This window comes from Anomalospiza imberbis, chromosome 5, assembly GCF_031753505.1.
Source record: "Anomalospiza imberbis isolate Cuckoo-Finch-1a 21T00152 chromosome 5, ASM3175350v1, whole genome shotgun sequence".
Lineage (NCBI taxonomy): Eukaryota > Metazoa > Chordata > Aves > Passeriformes > Viduidae > Anomalospiza > Anomalospiza imberbis.
In genome coordinates, this window is record NC_089685.1 from 33342528 (window position 1) to 33365297 (window position 22770).

The 22770-nt window shown below is 39.3% G+C and overlaps 1 protein-coding gene across 17 annotated transcripts in view; it reads right to left on the bottom strand.

Moving 5' to 3' along the window:
* The window catches only part of GRIP1 (glutamate receptor interacting protein 1), a 310240-nt gene that overhangs the window by 2003 nt on the left and 285467 nt on the right, over positions 1 to 22770 (bottom strand). For 13 of the 17 annotated variants that reach the window (XM_068190152.1, XM_068190149.1, XM_068190147.1 and 10 more), the window contains 9 exons: positions 18986 to 19130; positions 17818 to 17957; positions 17461 to 17649; positions 14756 to 14909; positions 12782 to 12982; positions 10284 to 10395; positions 10095 to 10139; positions 7470 to 7703; positions 869 to 1015 (listed from right to left, as the gene is read on the bottom strand). In XM_068190152.1, the coding sequence (XP_068046253.1) occupies positions 869 to 1015; positions 7470 to 7703; positions 10095 to 10139; positions 10284 to 10395; positions 12782 to 12982; positions 14756 to 14909; positions 17461 to 17649; positions 17818 to 17957; positions 18986 to 19130 (1367 nt within the window). The remainder of the gene's footprint in view (positions 1 to 868; positions 1016 to 7469; positions 7704 to 10094; positions 10140 to 10283; positions 10396 to 12781; positions 12983 to 14755; positions 14910 to 17460; positions 17650 to 17817; positions 17958 to 18985; positions 19131 to 22770) is intronic. The other 4 variants (XM_068190161.1, XM_068190160.1, XM_068190146.1 and 1 more) reach the window with 2 other exon arrangements.

Genomic DNA, 22770 nt, shown 5'->3' on the forward strand with positions numbered 1-22770 from the left:
AAAGTGGGGATATTTACACTGGTGTTGGCTGTTGCCAGCTTTCACAATGCTCACTCCAATAATGACATCTAACAGCACATAGATTTTCTGTCTTTCATGGTGTTTATCAATTTAAATGCAGAATACATCTGAAATTTCAATTCAGTTCAAGTCTTCTCTGGTTTTATCTAATATATAAAAATTTATGTATAGTATTTTATTAGGCTAGTTGAGAAATAATTTGGCTTTTCCATCATAGTCCAAGTTGGCACTGTGATAAGTGTGGTGCTGAGTAAGTATTACATTATTCCAACTCTGTCAGTCAACACTTGGATTAAACGCAGAAATAATTCTCAGGTCTGCATCAAGAAAAGCAAAAAAGAAAAACCTGTCTGAAAATGCTGTGGGAAATTGCAGCTTCCTAGTGAGCATTTGTATGTCTCCTTTGGAGTTCAAAAATACCTAGCATTCTGAAAGAATTTATCGCTATAAACCTGACTGCACAGAAAATCCAGCTTTAGTGCCACTGCATAAAAGTTCAAAGCTCCATGAAGTGCTGCTTTTTCTTGCCAAGAAAAGAAATCTAAGAAATCTACACAGCACAGCCTGTGGTGCAGAGCAGTTATGGTCATTTGTCCTTCCTGGTCCCCCTACACACATCCCTTCCCAGCAGAAATACAAACAAACAGTGGTGCTTCTTAAAATATAATAAGCAATGTAGATTATGGGGCCGTTCCAAGTAACAAAACCACAAAACTGCAGTTTTCTACAATTACATCTCCAAAGACACAGTCCCAAATACCCCACAGTGTGGTTATAAACCTTTTTACAAAGTAATCTGTATGTCATGTCCCTTCTTGCTAAATCTGCACAGTGCCACAAACATTACCTGCAGAAGTCTGTCATATGGTTTTAAACCTCCCAGATCACCAGGGCCAGCTGGTCGAATGTTTTTAACATACACTCCTTTTTCCAATAAACCATCTGAGACACTGAACCCAAAGTCTTCTCCATCAGAGTCTTTGTACAAAGTTACCTGTGGAGGAGAGGTGATTTGATGAGAAAGAAAAAATCTTTGTCCCCATTTCTACAAGCATGAGACAGGTTTTCTTCCTAGGATGGTTTTGGTGATTTTCACATTAGAGAGATCACTTACCTACTATTTAGTACTTACAGTATTAAAGTTGTCACCATTTTGACATTATGTTAATATTCTCAGAAGCCACCTTATTCTTCTGTAAATAAACACCCCTTTTCACTTCTACTTGTCAGCTGGAAATTTGTGGTATTTAGCCCACCTTTTCTGGTGTCACTTTTTCATTCTTAGTGTTTTGTCTCTCTATTCTCTAGTTGCCAGGATCCGAGTACAAGATAAGGCTTAGTTTTGCTTCAAGTAGGAAAACCTGGCCTCAATCAAACAATTGGTGTTGTGTCTTGCAATCAAGGGAATAAAGACCATTGTCAGTTTAAGCTCTAGACTGCCTGGTCTTGGCCAGGCAGTGGACCACCCTGTAAAGCCTAACCTCAGAAGTGCTCAGTATAAGAGTTATAATGCAATATTTTAAGGAAGTACAAATAAGGCTCCTTCTGAAAGAGCTTGCAGGCAGTGTTCTTAGTTACATAACCATGAGGTGGTCATTAAAAAGCAGGAAACAGAAGATAATAAAATAGTTGGAGAAGGCTTTTCAGTTATTCAGAAGACAAGTCCTCACAGATAGCTTTGTTAATTCAGCTACTGACAGATAAAGATAGAGACTTCTTTGTGGTAAGTGGCATGCTTAGTTTTTTTTTTTTCTTGGTCCTCCCTCACACCAGGGGTGCTGACCCATGCAAGTAAATTGTGTGAGTGGTCTGCCACGGTGCACAGATACAGTTGCACAGTCAAACCTGTGTTTTTAGTGCTGTAGCACGTATCACCTTGAATTCAAAATGCACTGGTTCTATCATACCTTGGCTGATAAAAATGACATTAACTTTCCAAAATTTTATAATGGCTTGGTACAAATAATGTTTAAAGGATGTGTTGCATCCTTGTGTGTGCACCAGCCACTGAATTCCTTCCTGATGTTTCTGAATTGCAGAATCATTTGAACTGAAAGGGACTTTGGAAAGTCTCTAGTCCAGTGTCCTGTTCAAAGCAGGCTGAGGACTTGGTGAGTATCTCACAGAAGAATGCCAAGGCACAGCAGTGCTGGGGCACAGCACTGGTTGGTGCTGCCTTCAGAAAGCTGCTGAGCTCCTGTATAAATTGCCAGTGTGAAAAGGTATGCCAGAAGGTTTTGAGACTAGGCTGTCTCAAAATGGGAATAAAGGATTTGGGATTTGGTTTCTTTGCTGGTCTCTACATTTTTCTTGACTTGGGTTTAGGGGTGTATCAGCCCTGCTTTGACCAGAATGAAATCACACTCCCTAGTAGGTTTGGTAGCTGTCCTGGGCAGCAGCTGAGAGCAGTTGATAGAAGGGCAGCGGCTGCAGCAGTAGCACCATTTTCTCTGTAGATGTGGGTGGTGCATTGTGGGGCTGCTGTGAAAACATCAGTCTTGTGCCGTGGGGAGCACAAACACCCCCAAGTGGTGTTTGTCCCTAACTTTACCCCAGCTCATCCTCTTCCCTTGTTTTTCTCCCCCTGAACAGCACTGCAAAGCAGAAAGCCACACCTAAAGTCCCCTTAAGCTAAAGGTTTTCTTCCTGCCAGTGACTTTTTTGGGTGTGAGCTGTCATTTCACACTTCACAGGGACTGTGGTGGTTAAGTTTTTTGCCCTCTTTTCCTCCATCCTCCTCCAAGATAACTTCTAGCTGAACCTGTCATATGTCCTCCATCCCTGCATGAACTTTAGAAGTCAATAGGCATTTCAGCTACTGAAAAACCTATCTGCAAATTCACAATAATTAATCATAAAATGATTGTAATTTGTATCAACAGAAGCTATTATCAGCAGGACTCTAGGGAAATTCTAGTAATTTGCTATGAACAGAGGCTTTTGTTTGTGATATCACAGCATGTTTAACATGGCTTTAATGAAACGTGTGTTTGAAGCTGCTACAAAAGTGCTGTAAGACCACCATTCTAAAGACTTAAAAAAAAAAAAAAAAAAAAAAAAGCAGGGAGATAGATTTTACTGACAGATGTGTACTTCCTGGCAGAAATGAAAAATAACTAGCTCTGGACCAAAACCCAAATTCTCTTCTAGCAAAGTAAGTTTTCATCCTCAGCATCACAAAGGACAGAAGTTCTTCAAGCTAACTGCTTCTTAAAGAAGCCTTGAAAAGTTAATGTAAAAATGGGATATAATGCCTAAGAGAAGAAGACGTGAAATACTCTGTCCTGTTCTAGCACAGGTGGCGCAGTTTTTAAAAGGAACTTCCATTTTCCACTTACTCCTTTTCTTTTCCCCCTCTTCAGGCACTGGAGTCAAATGGAGCTGGATCCAGCCCCAGATGAACTACAAAAGCACATGAAACATGGGACTCTCTGAAGTCATCTAGACTTTATTCTTGTCCTGAGACAGGATCAACTGCACCTAAGCCATTTCAGAGATATATTTATCTGCCTCACATTTTCAAATCTCCAGTAATCAAGATTCCACAGTCTATTAAAGTAAACCCTTCTAGTCCTTCAGATGTTTCCCTTGTGTCTAAACTAAATCACCCTTGCTGAGGCTTAAGCCTGTTGATATCCACAGAGAAGAAGATAACTTTATTCTGTCTTTCTTTGCAGTGATGTGAAATAAGGCTTGTTTTTCTTGGGATCCTGTCCATATGGTCAACATATTTCTTTAAGTTTCAGATCCCAAACTGGACACTATTACAGTCAAGACCTTCTCAAAGCCAAACTGGAGTGTAGAATAGCTCACCAGGGATAGTGGTCCCATTCATTTGTTCAATGACAGTGTTGCTTTTCCCCTGTTTTCAGTGAGCGATCTATCAGCAAACAGAACATGCACAAATTTGGCTCTAGACACCGATAAGAAGAGCCATTACACATAAGCGCACCTTAACCCAGATCTTGTCTGTAATAATGCACATGCTACTTCATGCCCACCTTGTGAGACAAAAAATGGAGCATTTCGAATTGCAAAGGGCATGAAAGAAGGGTTTCGCTGTAGAGGGTCAGTAGGAAGTTAGTGCAATGGAGCAGGCAGGGGACAGGGAAGGGCACAGACCTTGGGAATGATCATCCCATGTCTTTTATCAATCACAACTTATGCATTTCACAGTATTTTCTGATGTTTGTGGTTCTTCAAATCTACAGATCCTAGATTTTTACAAACTGCTTCCCTTATGGCTATCTTCTCTTGACTTTTGCTGTGCTTAACAGGAGCTTGGAACTTAAAGAAACTGATGCTTGCTTCAGGAATGAGGTAGCAATTTAAATTTGTTGCATGTTTGACAGCTGTCACATTTTTCAGATGGAAGTCATCTGCAGACAACTTTCTTTCGTATTAGAGGTTTTAATTTTGGGGCTAATTCTTCCCGGGACAACATATATTCTTCAAAGAGAAAAAAAGCCTTGCTACCTGAAATACTCAATTTCTATTTAATAATGGGTATGGACAAAGCCCTACCACAGGTTCCTCATCTTGACTTGCAGCAATCCTCTCTGAAAGGAATAAAACCGCAGACGATTCACACAACACCTAAATCATGCTGGTTTATCTACTGCTGATCACAACTCTTTAGAAGGTCTGATCTCAATAACAAAATCTCCATTCGGGTGATTTTGTTAGACTTTTAAATTTACATCAGGAGCCTAAGGGAAAAAGATAGTGGGTTTGGAAATTGAATTCCTATTTCATAAGCAATTAAATAGTTACAAATTTAAAACACAAGCTTATACATTTTGAGTCTGTGCCTATACCTCTCCTCCCTCTCAAGTCTATGGGAAAATGCTTAATTTAAATTCATACATCTTGCACAGATCAGCTATTGAGATATTTTAACTGACTGCAATTTTAGGTTAATGACTACTTACAATAATAATATTGAAAAATTATCTGATCTTAGTGCATATTTTTGCTCTCAGAGGAAAGTGTGCTCTATGAAACTTCTAAAAATGGTCTGCTATGATTTTTAGAAAAATATTAATCTATATTATTACCTAAGTAGATAAAATCATTAAAGGCATTCATTAAATTTAGGTACTGATATAGCAATACACTATCCAGCTAAATTAAATGTTATTAAACCATCTAGAACAAATGTTTGAAGAGATTTGGAGGACACTTATCTCAATCCTAGTTTCCTCAGGACACAGACAGTTCAAGTGCACAACTGGTGAATGCAATGCGGAGAGAAGTAGCAGTGAAGAATTCAGGTTACTTTGCTGCAAAGTGAACTCTGACCTGTGGGCACACAGGCCCTGCCTCAGCAGGGATGCAGACTCATCACACTGACACAGGACAAAGGCACCTGCCCTGCCCTGCCCATGAGGCTGGGAAAGCTCAGCAGCCTGTAGCCAAGTATGTGCTTGACAATCTGCCGAGGGGGGTCTTAGACAAGCTATGCCTTAGCTTGTATCTCAAAATGGCCCATACCATCACAGTTTTCCAAGTCTTCCTATTTTTCAATGGCCCACCTAATTAAGACATTTGCCTCCAGAGGGCAGAATACATTGCCAGCAAGAGGATACATGAAAAATACTTCAACCATGGCGTTCCCCTGACAGTCATTGCTGTGGCATTGCAGCTCTTTTGGAAAACTCTGATTGAACAAGCTGTCCAAAGGAACAGGTTATTAGTGTTAAACTAGAGGTCTAATACAAAAATGAACATGAATCCATGACATAAAGTAGCAGGCATACTACTACACAAGAACCAGCAGGAAAACTAACAAGTAAGAACTTGCTCAGATAAAAAGCAGTCCATGCGGCCTCGGCTAACCTGCACGTGTCATAGGGGTATAACCTTACTTTGGGGAATCAGAGCATAAGATCCAGTCACTAGTTTCTGTTTTTCTTGAATAACTGTAAGGATTTGGAAAATCCTCTGTACAGGTTACATGTTTAGATTTTTAGAGAGAAAATGACTCTTTTTCTGGATGACAGAACAGACAGTAAAAGCAAACTCAGCATCACTTCAGCAGAGAGGGGAAACCTACGTATTTTGTCTGAACAAAATCTGGAAATTACTTCAAGGGAAGGTCAAACCAATCTTAAAAATGGTCAGCTGAAGCAAGAGAAAGCTCATGGACAGGTTTTTTGTACTGCCCAGGACTCTAACAGCTAGTTACTATCACAGAATACCACTGACTTATTAACAGAAGTCTGAGGACTCCTTTCCAGGTAACAATTTATTTTAACATGGAAGGCTGGTTTTGTAATCCAGAACTGTGCCTTTGTTGAATGTGAGCATGCTGTGAAATGCCTACTGGCATACTTTGGTTTTATATTTCACGTTTATTCAGTACTCAGAAAAACTGAGCACAGTACCTAACTCCACTGATGACATCAAGCTGGAAACAGGAATAGCTTAAAACTATGACAACACATCCTTATTGATCATATACACTGGCAATGATTTAATTTACCATATATGAGATCAACTCTCTTCTACCTTCTATAAACATTCATTTACCCCACACTCAGCACGTCCTTACGTTACTGAACTCAGCTGAACTACAGACTAAACTCAGGCAAATCCACAAGGATTAGAGACCAACCCAAATCTCTTGAGAATGACCAGATGACATATTAATGAAATTTCCCTGTGTTCTGCTTCCTTTCTGGAAAGATCTCAGACCTTTAAGAGGAAGATGGGTGCAGGAAATGGGATGCTCATTCCCATCAGAGAGAACGGCATTATAATGTCCCTCAAACTGGTTGCTCTTATGGCCTCACTGGACTTGAGACCTGAAGTGGCCAGGTGTTTGCTGTGCAAATCCAAACATACTTTATCCAGTGCTTGCTAGGAGTGCGGTGCTACTGAATCACTAAGTGATTTCAATCATCTTGAGCAGTGAAAAGTTGCATAGTCTGAAGATTATTTATCCTTTTCAGAGCAAAGGAATTTTAAAGGGAAAAGAAGCAATACCTAATTTGAAATAGCATTCTATATTATGTACATCAAATCTCTTGTATTTGATTCAAAATGAGTTTTTAATTTAAAAAAGGACCTATGGGAGCCCCAAACCCTCCTGAGTAATTTCCTGAAGAAATGTATTTTCTAGAAATTAAACTTTGCTTTCTTAATGAACACATTTTGCAGAAAAGAGTTATTGGTCCTGTCAATCCAAATTACTAGTGGATGCTCCTGTCAAAAAAGCAGTGCCTTTTGAGGATTTATTGTAAAATGAAATAGTAGACAAGGATGCATCTTATTCATTTGTTTTTCCCCACAAGGATCTATCATTAATGTGTTTGTAAGAACTAATATGCATGGCCCCCAAATTATGTCTGTGAGTCATTATAAAAAGTGCTTACTGTGTTGCCATATAATTAGAGTTCCTGTGCTGAATAGATTATTTCAAAGCTGTCAGAAGAAAATTTACAGACCTTGTGTAACTCCACAGGAGTTGGTGACATGATTTCTTTCATTTCTTGCTTAAATTTTCTCAGAACCATGGACTTTCTCCCCACATCTGACGGCAATGTGTTGCTACGAGTAGCTTGACTGTAATGTGGCCTTACAGAACTTCTTTCCTGGAAGCTGGCTTGTCTTCCCAGCTGGTTACGAGGTTGTGGGTTCTCATGATTCAAACTCATTGTACTTCCTGACATGATTGTGGCCTAGAGCATTAATGAACAGGTTAATTTGTAACAGAGAATGTGGGTTAAGTAAGTGGTTAATTCACAGCAGTAGGAAAAACCACCTCTATTCTTTGTTAGAACACAATCACAGCAAAAGGCAAAAGGATAGATGTTCAATCTGCTTGCAAGTCACTATAAAATAAAGGACCACAACAAAACACAATAACAATACATGAACCCTATGGGCAAAAGCTTTCAGATGGCATTTCAAACTAAAATACTGAGCACCAGAACTGCTATGCTTGTAAGCCAGTCCCCTGGCAGACTGAAGAGTATGTAGTGCAATTGCTTATTTTAAAAATAAGCATAAATAAAACAACATAAATAAAACAACATCTAAGTTGTGGCATAATTGCATTTGTTGGAATTGGAACTACAGGAAGGCATTTACAATTCAGACTGTGTGCAAGGTAAAAATATGTGAGCCAGCAGAATATGTAGGTAGCTCTAGAGCCAGCATGGGCAGAGTGCCTGGATACTACTCCAAGCTCAGGGAAAACTCAGTGCAGGTGAGCTCACTGCCTGGAAAGAAACTTTGCATGACACGCACACTGCAAGAGTGGCTGCCTTAGCTCAGCACTAATACTGGCCCTGGTTTCATTGCTGGTTTTAATCTCAGTAAAAGCCTTTTGTTTAAGATGCAAGACTACATGAAATCATGAAAGATGATGATGGGAGTCACCTCACCCACTGGGCGGAACAGACTGAACTTGAAAAGCATCCATGCACAGCAAGGAGCCTTCACCCTTGGGAAAGATTTTCTGCTCTGGAGAATGGGAGGCATATGCACTTCGGCAAGCCACTGCAGGGACAGGGTGTGCTGAATTTCCTATTTATTATCTCTTCTGATGGACAACTAGAAAGGGAAATTAAAAGACCATAATCTGAACTCTGACAGGGACTGGATGCAGACAGCCTGTTTGAAGGGGAGAAGTAATAAATAAGGGCAAAACAGACAAATAAATGTTTGCCTATAACTCTGGTGAGCATGTCTGTCACCCTTCCTTCTCACAGCTCCAGCACTACTTTCACTATAAGATAATGGATTGTAGCCGTAACATTTTTTGTGCCCAGTAATGACTGATATTAGTGTCTGATGGAGCAAAAGCAGCCAGAGGACTTGGCAAACAACAGCCTTCTTTGCTCTTTGACTGAAGACCTTGAAATGAAAAATGATAAGGAGTCCTTGACTATGCCATGGCACTTCATAAAGTAGAGGCATGGCCACACTCAGCATCCTGTCACACTGAATGAGTCTGGCTTTCTTTTCAGAGCTGGGGGTTGTGCAACGAGGCGATGCTATAAATGGTACATCTACAGTTCTGAATTTCACTTTTGTGAAAGGCTGAGGAAAATTCAGTGTGTTGAAATAACTGAATTCTAGTCAGCACGGATGACCTATTTCCCTTTTGGAATTATCTATTTCCATATCCTTTTATTATGCTCTGAATACTGAAAACTGCAAGAGAAGCCTGCAGTACTAAACCATATCGAACTGTAACATTTTCTCCTCATTTCTCTGGTTTTCAATAACAAATATATGAGAATCACATTTTGCTACACAAACATGCAATACAAAAGCCATAAATCTGAGGAAGTAAATTAATCTGAACTGAAAAACTTTCACCCAGTTATGCCATTCACATTCCTCCTGGCTGCTAAAGGACTTTATATAACATAAAAATGAAAATGAGATTCTGCCAGTTTTGCAGCTCCAGGAATTTAAAAGAACATAAAAGAAAATATTTTAGGACCTTTCATTCTGTAGCTTTAATTGGCAGTACAATGGTAATTGTTCTGATTAGATAACTTACAGAAAAGGTGATTAGACAATTAAAGACTCCTAAGTTACTCTGTCTCTGTTTTCTTCCCCTGATGCCCTCAGCACAATCTAACACAAAGCATGGTTAGATTTGTAATAAACTTAAGGATGAAATACAAAAATTTGTTACACGGTGAAGAAATTTCTGTATCATGAACATTTCTCACAATGGCAGCTTCTTTTTCTTTCAGAGTGGTGTGATTATAGGTAAACATTTTGAGAAGCTGATTTTCTTTTATGTTCATTTTAATCAAAATAAGTTTCAATTTAAAAGACAACCTACAACATGCTAAGAAAAGCTGCAGGAAGCATCTGTCAGCGAATAGAATGTATTGCTGCAGGAAGGTTATGCCCACTTAGAAGTTCTGTGCCATTTGCTGCCTGTACAGACAGCATCGATGGTTATGCACAGCAGAAGCTGCAAGTCAAAAGCACTGGGGTGAACATGTTTATAGAATTTTGGTTGCATTGCACAAAAGAAAACAGCTCTGGTTAGGGGCAGGGGAGGCAGCTGCACAAGCAAAAATATAAAGGTAAAGGGTAGGTACCAAGAGAGTCATGTTTCTCAAACACAGACGCCTGTCAGCCTTGTCCTGTGGAGAGGGGTTAAAGCTTTTAAATGAATTGGTGTGATTAGTGCAACTTAAAAGAAAAAAGGAGAAAATAAAATGAATGTAAACCAAACCAAAACCATTATATTTCTCTACAATTGGAAAGAAAGGTTAAGATTTTTCTACCTCTAGTTCCCTCAGAATTCCTGACTGGCCACAGGTCTCTAAATCCTCCAGAGCCTGAGACCAGAAATTTTCCTCCTGGTCAGCCTCGGTGTTATCATGGGTACCTGTGAAGCTAGATTTACAATGAGAAGTTAAAAAAATGTGGACTTTTTCCCCCCTCTAAAAATATATAATACACACGTGCCTTGCCACAGACTGCAACTTGAATGACAGAACGTTATGCAGGAGAGTGGGGAAGAGTCGCTGACCAGGAGAGGCCGGATGGACATGCAGAGCACATGACAGACAAGCCTTCTCATAACCTGGCAGTCACTAGCAGCTGGCAGGATCTGAGCAGCGAGTTGATCAGTAAGGAGATAAATGGATTCCAAGAACAATTCAATACACATTTTTACTGGATTGAAACCAGGACCTCCCTGTGAAAATTAATGAATCAACCAGTAGCTGTGTGCAGAGCTGCTCCGTGCAACAAATATTTGCAATAAAACCTTTCAACCTCACAGACTTCTCCCAGGCAATATGAAAAGAGTCCTCTTTTTTTGCAAACATTTTGCAGAAGAGGCTTGGTGGTGCTTTTTACCTGATTCCTTCAGCCTAAACTGCTGAATTATCAATTTAATCCAGCTGATCGCGATAATATAAACTGCTCCAATCATTTCATACATAAACACAGAGAAACTTTCAGGGATGCCACTGTCTTGCATGGAAACTTAGGTCTCTGGTGTTTCATAAATGCACCAAAGCCTAATTAAAAGCACTCTTGAGCAGATGTTGGTGACAGTGATGCTTAGGGTAGTTGCTCAGCAAGTGAGGCCTGATAAAAACCCCAACTCTGGGCTGCAGTGACACAGCCCAAAGCAACATCTTTACAGTGTATGTGTGTATACAGGGAGGGAAGCAGGAGGTTTTTCTACCTTAGCAAGGGGAAGCAGCTCAGTAAAGGTTCACATAAACATCAGAGCTGCTGCATGGGAGAGGGCTGATTATGTGAAAGGCACAGGGGAAGAAGGATGAGGAAGGAAAGTGACAATTCACCTTTTTGGTGGCAGCAAGCTGTTACTTTGGAGCAGCTGCCCATGGACTGCAGCTAGTGGTGCTTAACAGCACATAAACAGAGCAAACACTATTATGGAAGCATCTGAGGCCTTGCTTGACAAACAATGTATTACTGAGAATAGCATGAATGTAATTCTGTTTACAGAACGGCTTTTAAATAGGACAATTGCCCAGCACAAGGGAGGACAGCTTGAATGCTTCACAAACATGATACTCTGCCTCAGAGATGCTTTCTTACAGCTACAATCAGTCAAGCAGACAATGGTCAGCCATTTCAATCTCTTATTGCAATGATTCTCCACCTAGCATCAGTGTCTCTTTCTAAGATATTGCAATAGATACAGCAATGGCAAGAATACCTACTCAGATCACAGATGCAATTCCTCCCAGGCAAGACAAGAAAGTATTTAAAACATGATTTTAGAAAGATCCTTGACTTCTGAAATGAGCTTTTTCAATAATTCTATGTAGTTCTTTCAATAGCCAATGTTGAATGTAGATTAATTTATCCATTACAATATCTCTTGTTATATTGCATATTAATGATATCAAATGGATCTTAAGCTAATGAACAGGATAATTTGAGGCAATTGTCTGTGACAGAAAAACCTGGATTTCCTAGAACTGGAGGTCCATTTCTTCTCTGACTTCTGTGAAATAGAAAATCATGATGCCTCTACGTCTGGACTTCTTAGTGAATGCAATTTCTTTTTCAGCTCTCCTCTCCTCTTTTGCTCTTTCTCTGAATCATGTCTCTTGGTGTGTGAAATCTCAACTTTTGCATCTTCATTATAGCCACATGAGTAATTTGTAGCTGAGCTACTACACCAAAAAACCAGAAGAGGTACCAAAATAATTTATCTAGATGTCTTTTTTATCTAAAACCTGAGGAATTGATTTTAAGTCATATGAAATATTGTTTGATCCATAATGAACATATTTGGTTTTCTGACGCTTTTTTAAAGAGCCATCAGAAATTCAGATGCATAAAAAGTCTGAAGGAAAGGCAGTAGGACAGATAACGAAGACATGGGTATCTATGATTTGGTTCTTATTGCCATATGAGAGACAAAATCTTCGTGTTTTTTAGTTTTTTTTTAATGAGTAGGTTCTTGGATCTGGCAGACTCATTCCTTTAAGCATTGATGTTTTAATGTGTTAAACATTTTCTCAGGAGCAGGAACTATAACAGACTTTTCCTACCTGCCAGTGATAGGTAGACACCAGGCTAGAGAGTGGTTTAAGCTCTCTGGTTTCATTTGCCTGCCCACTGAAATTTCTCTGTCAATCAACAGCAAGTTAATGCGGTGTTTTCTGCTTTTACCCTGTTTTTCTCATTTCAACTGTTTTTCCTTTCTTCCCTTGTTTTCTCACACCCCCTGCCCCTCACCTCTGCCTCAGCCCAGCTGGATCTCACTTTTGTGAACTTTTTGGTTTCCTACCTGGAAGTATTCCACTCTTCCAGCTGTCCCCCACCTTTCCTTTGCCCTCCAGAGGCACCTTTCCACATCTTTCCCTCTTTCTTCACGCTCCTGATGCTCTCTCCACCTGATCTTTCTACAGATGTTTGCTTTAAATGGTTTTCTTGATTCTCTCCCAATGTCTCAGTCTCCTTCTGTTGCCACATATTCTTGGAAGCTGTGCTACACAAAACAAAGGCAAGAAAAAATTACTTTCTACAGCTAGAGAAGAAGAGAAGTTGTTTAGCTAGAACTACAAGAGAAGAGGTGCTTTTCTGAGGATTCCTGCAACAGGCTTGAAGAACAGACATAGCCTTCTCAAATACTCCAGCACTCAAATACTCCAGCACACCATCAGATGTGGCACCATCCATTTTACAGATACAGCATTAAAGTAATCATTATTTTAATTTGTACTGTATGTCTCAGGTGCAAGTCACATTGACAAGCAGAACAAGACTCTTTAATGTGCATACCTTCTGCTGAACAGTGCTTTAAAATGGTAATAGAACACATGCTTTTCATTTAGAAGATTCTGTATTTTACAATCCAGCTCCCTGATTCACTGCTCATCAACTTTTTCAGCCCATTACTTACATAGCTGCAAAACAGTAGGTGTTCTGGAATCCATGGCTACATCTCATTTGAGAACAAAATACGGGCTGTAACTGTAGATAAAGACCCTATTAAACTAAAAATACCAGGCTACCAAGAATGGGCAGTATGAAGAAAACAATCTAATTTCCTTTATTAAACACCATCCACTACTAGCCTATGGAAATTGCTGGTGTGCTTCTGCAGTAGGGACCAAAGGAGCTGGATATGGACTGAGAATTCACACTTGCTCACATCTTAGTTGTCATCTTGCCAGGCTTGTCTCCAGACAAAATGCCACAAAGCCATGGGCTGTATCAGAAGCTTTGACATTCAAATTCTGAAAGCAGCATCTAAACTTTGCCTTGATTTGTATTTCAAATGTTACAGACTGGACCTCATGGATTTCCTTACCCAGTATGTTTATACAGGCACCAGGAAGGTTTTTTTTTTTAACACTAAACTTGAATTTTTCACAAACTGAGATTGCAGGCTCACTGTGCTGGCACACCAAGAAAGTGTATTTCTCATGAAGGACATGCATGTCTGCAGGTCCTGAGGGTGGCTGCAAAGAGCACAGAAATCTCTTTTACTGTCTTGCCATGTGTGAAGGAGAACTGTTCATTGGCAGAAACTACCCAAGTCTCTGCAATGGATCCACTAACAAATCCAAAAGAAAAGAAACTTAGAATAGAATATAGATTTTTAGGTCTTTCACTATTTCCAGGAATTGTGAAGTAAATTTTTTTTCCTCAGGAAGTGCTTTTGTCTGCAGAGAAATTTACTGAAAATGAGATTTACTTTTCAGGAGAGGAGGAATAAATGCATGGCAAAATACCAATAGTTTGGACAAGACATTTGTACCTGCATCACTTTTTACTCCTACTGAATCACTCCTACAGAATGTGAATGTCTCAAGCCTTTATGGAAGAAGACTGTAATTTGTGCTTCTTTGCCCAAACCAAAATGAATTTTCATAGAAGACAAAAGATTAACATACCAGTTGTCTTCAGCCACATTATCTCTAGGTTTATTTTTGTGGAGTGAAAAACAGATCAGATTTTTTCTGAAACTTGCCCAGGGAAATGCCCTAATTTTTTCGTTTGTTTATTCTTCAGGGATAAATGCTGTGTTTTATAGCCTGAAGTAACTTGAAATAAATATATGTCTTGGTTTTGGCATCATAATCCTCCATAAAGCTGTCCCAGTAAGTTTCATTAAATATACTGTGTATCATATTTAAAGGAAGAGTTGCTATAACTTCATTAGAAAAACATAATTTCGTTCAAGACAGCTAGTGCTCATTTTTGAGGCACTGCTGCAGCTGCAAACCAGAGAACAGAAACTTGTCTGGGAACTTACATGCTGGCTGCAGGTCGATCCCACTCGTCGTCACTCAGCCCTGGATCATGAAATGGGTGGTTCCGTGCTTTGCCTGGAGGGGACAAACTGCCCTGCTTGGGACTCCTCCAGTCATAGGCATTGAAGTTGTATCCTGAAGCCTGATAGGTGTGTCCTAAAAAGATGAATTACTAATTTACAGCAATGCATATGCTGAAATGACAGGAAAGCACACCTCTGAAACTGGGTTGTTAAGAACGGTTGAATTTGTCATTGTTACCTCATTTTTTTCCTGTAGCCAGATTATTTGACCTAGAATTATGTCTGGAATTAAGTATGCTGTAGAGTTTCTCTTGTGAAAGTCCACTGAAAGCAAACTCTTAAATATATCTAACACTGTTCTTGTACTGTTTATGTCTCAGCTGCTTTTATACTTAGTTCTAGATACTGCCACAATTTATCAGTTACCAATTTGACATCCTAGAGTGAACACAGTAAATAAATCACGTGTTATGGATGTGTTAAATACATGTTAACATGGTCATATGCAACATGCCCAAAATTAAAGCTAAGTAATTATGGAAAACTGCTTCAGATGTATTGAAAAAAGTTTCCAAAGATGCATTAAAAAATCCCATGAACTTGGCTTTTCATGTACCCTTTTCCTAGGGCTCTGAGAGCTCAGGAAAGGCCTGTCTCACAATGGGCACACATTCCCAAGACCAATGTACACCATCTCTATCACCCATTTCTAAGTGTCTCAATGCTGTGTAAGAAGCATCAGATGGCTTTTAGACCTGCAGAGTTTATATCTGTGTTTTTATAATATTAGCAAAACAGGCATTACTTCAACAGTACTTCTTTAACTGAAACCAGGTGTAATTTGAATTCCAAGTAGGAAGCAGTTTCCAAGTGACGTATCAAGAAGAACACACGGATCAATGTGTCACAAGCTGATGGTGATCTAGCAAGCAAAATCCATTATGGTAGAACTGATATACATAATATATATGCTGCACCTTGATATATAACTTTTTTAGCTCTATAGTTGGTGGTTTTTGATGTGCATATTGGGTTAGGAAGTACTATTTTGTTGATGACTCTTACCACTGCTGCCACCCCTCTAAAGAGGGTAATTTGCTTCCATAAATCAGTCTAGACCTGTCTCCCTCAAATGCTCTGTACCTACAGAGCTGTGAGCATTTTCCAGCAAACTGGCAGATATTTACATAGCCCCAGATTCTAGGAAAGGTATTGGTTGGGAAATGTGATTGCTGTGTGGTGAAGGCTCTGGGTTAGTAAAACAGACACATAAGACAAAGGTACAAAATGGGGTATTAATTCAAGGAGAGAAAAGACAGCTCACCAGCATTAAATTGGTAATTAATAGGATAAAGCATTATCTGGTGCTCCAGAAACATCCCCCAAACTCCCCAAGTTGCTTAGTCTGTGCTTATTGCCAAGAAGGGTTTGGAGCAAAGCCAAACTCAGCTTGATGGGTCAAGACAGAATGAACTTTAATAGAAATGGGGGGTCACCATGACACCAAGGGATAAAGGCACAAATCTGTTTGCAATCAGGCTGTTTAGCAGAGGTGCCATGTATACAGCCAAGTCTGGGCTGATTTCCTCAAGGGAGTTAAAAAAAAACCGCCTTGAGATACTGGTTCAGCTTTGGCACAGAATCCAAATCATCAGGACTTTGGAAAGCGTTCTGGGCCTCAATCCTTTCCACAGCTGAACAATTTGCTCCAAATATATTCAATTCATCCAGAAAATGAGAATTACCATTCTGGCACTTTTTCAGCAATACTTCTCTTTAGAACTTAAAAATATCAGAAGAAAATCTAATGTAACCTATTTTGATAAACTGACCTACACAGATAAGGAAAGGGGTCAAATTCATCCGAATTACAACTCTAGCAAAAAAGTTATTTGAGGTAAGGATCTATCTGTCCAAATACCTGCCAGGTAATGGGAATACATGCTTTACTGTGGAAAGAAACATTTTTAAAAGAGTTAAATAAAACACTTAAGTTGGGTGTACACTATTTTTCTTGTTATCTAGAATATTAAAAGATGTAATATCCTATATGATCCTTCACTGCCTAAATAAACATATGTTATAAATTGAAATTATTTGAAAATCCTAGATAAAACAATAGTCAGAGAGAGGTGAAAAAATTATCATTATGGAAAATCGTGTCTTTAAATGGAATGATTGTTTTTGACAGCTGAGAGTTAGTACTGCAGGAATGAGGAAGAAGCAAAAGATTTACAAATCATAGGCAATGACTAAAGTTGCCCTTGAGCAGTTTATAATAAATCTGTTGTCATTTAAAAATTAATGCATATGGGCATCAAACTCATGAACATCTCCAGAGTGTTCTGTGCCTTGCATTGATCTGTACTTGAAGGATAAACTCATTTAGTTGTGCATGAGCTATGGACCAAACCATTCAGATGTCAGTAAAGCTAACAAAAGCCTGTTAATGTATTGATAAATGCTTTGTAACACATCACATCCTCATGAAAGAATGAATCTGAGGCCAGCCAAGTGCAAGAAATCATGCTGCCTGCTGAGGTGTGTGGTCGTAATGAGACAGCAGCACATTATAAAGTACAGGGTTAAAAAATACAGATAAAAAGTTCTACTTAGGGCAAAGGAAGGTCAACCATGAAGGCAATAATTCCTGCTTTAAATGTCGATTGTATTTTTGACAGTACCTTGATTTCCAAAGCTGGTATCAATACCAGAGCCATCCCATGACTCTACTGCGCTGTCGACACTTGGGACTGTAGTGGAATAGGTGTCTGAGAGCTTGCCAGATTTCTGTGCAGCAGAGCTTTCATCTTCAGCATCGCTCAGCTCACTCATGTGACCCACAGGCACAGAAAATTTCTTGGGACTGGTAGCTGAATAGGATTATATAAAAAAAAGGAGTTGATTCTTGCTTTACTGCAGTTCTGAGAATCTGTTTTTTACTCCTGACACCAAGCTTTTCCATGGATGGGCTAAATGCTTGGTAATCTGCAGTAACACGTGCATCAAGGACCATGGATGGTACTCTTGGCCACACTCACCATCTGTTTGCTTCTTGATTTTTAAGGTGACAGTTTCTCCTGCCATCTGTAACAAATGAATGGCTTCACTCAAAGGTTTTCCTTTCAGACTGCTACTATTTATTGCTAGGATTCTGTCTCCTATGTGAATTGCCCCAGTCCTAAAATAAGAGAGAAGTAAAACATTGAGAAGAGAGTGTAAAAGGCAAAAAAAGGCAATTTCTTTGCATTTTGGAGCATTAAAGTCTCATCTTTCTTTTATTTTGCTTTTATTGCTGTGTCACAGAGTAATTCTTTTGTTAGAAACACTTAAAGCAAGTCACCTTTGCTGTAGTGACAATAGCAGAGCTGAGGCATGATACGGGTTTCTGTGTTACTGTGACAGTTGAGTTAATCACCTGTGGATGATATTCACTGCAGCCCACCTGCTCAAGAGCAATCTCAGACAGCTTGGTAAGTCCTAAAATGAAGGACTTCTAGAAGTCTCACAACATAAAAAAAAGCAGTATAAGCAAGCAACCAGCTATTTCACAAACCTGGCCTTCAGGATGGGTCAATCAAGAAAAGAAAATAAATTATTTTTGTGTAAATGGTTCTGGCTGTGCACAGTATCATGTTTTGTGTGCTGTACGTTCTCTCTGAAACCATCACCAAAGGTGAAACCATCAAATTACAATGACTCAACCAATCTGAGAAATAACAGGTGACAAAAATCCTTGTAATTTTCATTATCTTCTATCACTTACCATGAGGAGCATTTCTGCTTCTCTGATAATGCTTCCTATGGTGTATGTAAGTGCACATACAGATGCAGCGGCAGAGAAGTGTATGATGAGTTCAGATAAACTTTGCTTACTTACTTTCTTTACTTATTTTACTATACAACACTATTGGTTTTAAAAGACTGCTAAAATGTTTCTGTGACTGAGCAGTTTGATTGATTAGGTTTTCCTTGGTGATCTATAAAATAAGGACCACAATCCTCTGCCTTGTATAGTATGTACATCCTGCTCATGCTCCTGGAGCTGGCAATGATTACAAAACAACAGCAAAAAGATTATGAACTCAGATTTGGAGAATTATTAAAAAAATCAGTTGCTAACCCATGAAAATTAAGGGTTTTAGGTAAACAAAACTAATCTATATCTTGACAGAGAGAACATTAAAAATAATTTTCTTTCCAACTTACCTTTCAGCTAATCCTCCTTTCGTAAGGCTGGAAATGATTATGGGATCAAAGGGCTCTTCAGTACCAGAGATTGTAATTCCAAGAGGCCCACCATAGCGCTTGAGCTCAACAGTATAAATAATTGCTCCAGAGCTCTCCTGTTCATCTGCAATAAATGCCAAGGGGATGCAATTGGTTTCTTATGAAAGAAGGAATGAAAAAAAATAGCATATTCAGTCCAGTGACTGGTAATCAAACACCATTATCAAAGGATTACATTTCAGATACAATGCTTAATCATATTCTACCAGATTATTTTCTAAAAAAATAAATTACCTATTATGCAATTTTTTATTGCCAAAACCTGGACACAAGTTTGACAGAAAACTCCCCTCAATCTGTTGAGACGAAATTTTACTCTCTTTAAAATCTTTAGATCTCCTTTCCTATTAAACTAAAACTTAAGGCTATTTTGTTACAGAAGTTGAAAAGGATCTCTGGATGTCACCTTGTCCAACCTCCTTGGACAAGCAAGGCCAACTACAGCTGGTTTCCCAGGGTTGTGTCCAGCTGGCTCTTGAATATCCCCATGGGTAGAAACTCCACAACCTCTCTGTAGAACCTGTGCTAGTGTTTGGTCACTCTCAAAGTAGCGTTTCCTGACACTCTTAACAGAACCTCATGTGTTTCAGTTTGTGTTCATTCCCTCAGGTCCTGACACTGGGCACCACTGAGGAGAGCCTGGCTCTGTCTGCTTTACACCCTAATAAGATTCCCCCTTTGAGCTTTCTCTTCTCCAGGCTGAGTGGTCCTATCTCCTCCAGCCTCTTCTCAGAGGAGAGATGCTCTGGCCTCTTCGTTACCTTTGTGACCCTTTGCTGGACCTCATCCACTGTATGTCCATGTCTGTCTTGTACTGGGGAGCCCATGGACTGGGCCCATGGAGCACTCCAGAAATCTCTCTCCAGCGCTGAGCAGGGGAGAAGGATTACCTCCTTTGACCTGCTGGCCAAGCTCTGCCTCTTGCAGACCAGGAGGCTGTTGTCCTTATTTGCCACAGTGTCACATTATCAGAGAAAAGGCAAGTTACTACTATGGTATAAATACTGATACTCATCTGTTTCTTGATCTGAATGGAAGGTATTTAAAATTAAAGATAATCCAAAAGTTTTGAACCCAAACTTTCTTAAAAGAATTCTGGGAAAAGTCAAAAGTCATTATAAGATGAGCAGCTGTATTCTTAAAATAGTCCATGTTTTTGATGGACATGTTTTGAGCTTTTTGTAACAGAATCAAAAAAAGTCTTCTGTATACTGAATTATCAACTAAACTGTATAGTAAGTCCATTAGATATTATTACATGATGTAATTCGCATTATTTTGAAGTTTTATCTCACCAAACAACGATCAGAACTGGAGAAGAATCCATCACCTGAGTAAACTTAAATACATTGTATTTCATTAAACAACACTCAATAGGTATTGTACCAACAAGAAATGTGTTTGTATTTATACAATGCTCTTTACATATTATTATAAATACCCCAACTGCAGCAAGAGAGCAATCAACTCCAGCATCTTTGAGTTGTAAAGTAATATTTTAAAATTTAAAATGGCAGAATTCTAGTTGCCTCCTTCTAATACTGAACATGGTATTTTAGGCAGAACTGGAGGAACACTAATATCTTTGAAGCTACTTTGTTTCTTCCCAATTTTCAGAAAATTTAGATCTTCAGTCCCTCACCTTCCCCTTCCACTCTCTTCTATTTCCTCCTTGCTATCCATGTACAGAACATGCTACACACCGAGAATCAAAGAAGAGAAGAATTAGTGGTGTTCATTCAGCAAAGAATTCAAGGGTGTTAGTGCCTACTTGGGGCATTGCCATCAGTGTTTTGGTACAGTTCACATCAGCTACACTTTGTTTGCACTTTGTTTGCTTTGTTTGCTCTTTCCAGAAGCACCCAGCTCCTCAGATGCCACTGGAAGCCCCTGTCTGGCACACAGTGGGCTAGCATGCAAGCTGCCAGTGAACAGCAGAACTGTGCCACCTTTGCTTGCTTAAAGCATTTGTGGAACAGGCACAAATCCCCTGGGATCTAATGCTGGCACTGTTCATGCAGCTGCGGCATGGGCATGGTACAAGACTTCAACTGAAAGGTGGAAAGTAAGTTAACACGCCAAACTAACTGAAAATTAATAGCCAGCACTTGCTAAGGGGTGACACAACACTAACATTTCTCTGCTATTAACACAAAGTGAATAAAAAGTTACTAACAATCAGCAGCCCTTCCACATGAGAGCTGGAAGCCTATAGATCTCAGTGTATGACTGGAAAGAAGACTGGTCCATTATCTTGGTTTTCTGGTTAGCTGTAGCTCAGAAAACTATTGGCAGAATGTTATGCTGAGCAGAATGTTGGAGCTATCCAAAAACAGGGCATACATGTGGCGTGAATTCACCAGGAAGGCCAGTTCTGCCATGTGAAAGCAAATAATGATGATATTAAAGAAAGGGAGCTAGCCATTAGGGTAATCAGGATTAAAGATTATCCTCAGTTTGGGAAGCTGGCAAGAAGAAAAGGAAAGAGAAAAATTGCTGGAAACATACCTCCATCAGGGGAGAAGATATAACTGAGGTTAGTACCTCATGGTTATGGGTCTCGTGTTTTTGAGATTTTCCATCTTTCTTTTGTTGTGATGCAATTGTGGGTAATTCTTGGAAACCACATTTAATGAAAGTAGATCCTCGGTGCTGCAGTGCCTCTGCTCTGCCCACTGGCCTCTTGCTCATCAGAATAACATCTGACCAATACAGTGACAAGGGCAAAGAGCAGCAGGATCTGTATTGGGGAGCACCTGATATGCATCATCCTGCTGTGGCCTCAGCTGCACAGTGGCTTGGAGGAACACAGATCTGAGACCCCCACTCCCTGCCTCACCTTCCTCAAAAAAGCATGCAGTGAAAAATAAAAAGAAGTTTAAATCTTAATCTATTCTGTGTTTTACAAAACATTTTGGAGTGCTCCATGCCTACTTATCAATCAGCATCAGGCTTTTATTTTCTCAGGGAATTTATTATTTTCCTCTGTTGAGTTTGAGTAGCACATTTCTTCTTTTGTGAGAAAAGTAAACTTTCATAAGTAAATTAATGGCAAATACACAAAGAATTATTTTAACTGAGATATGCTTGTTATTACACCTTTGCTACTGTTATGCCACTAAATATTTTTTCTTTAACATTTGAGGAGACACTAATTTTAAATTTCAAAGTACCTGAAATCTGCTATAAATACTTTCATTTACGCTTTGACACTTAGTCAGCTCTTCCAAGAACAAATTGTACAAAGAATTCTTTTTCAGTAGCTTTCTGAGTAGCTGTCCAGCTACACTTGAATCTGTTCAGTTACACCAATAATGTCTGGATAAAATATGGCAGTTGTGTGAGAATCTTGATATAGATATATATCAAACAATGTGAGTGTGTAAAAGAAAACTGTGGTATAAGAATCCCACTGAGACTAAAATCTGTACTAGATACCATGGTGTGCAATACCTAAGAGAGCAAAGACATTATTTTCCATGAGTGGAGACTGAAATCCCCATTTCAATTACAGCAACAATTTGCACAAGGTACCAAATGCAGCTGCCTTTGCTTTGTACTATAATACTGAGAAGATACTTTGTTTGTTTTCAAAATCAGTTAGGAACGGGAAAGAAAGAGTCTTCTAGTGCAATTCTAAACACCACTTCAACACCTGCACCTAATTTCAAATAATCAAGTGTGGCAGGTTGTGCCTTTTTGCT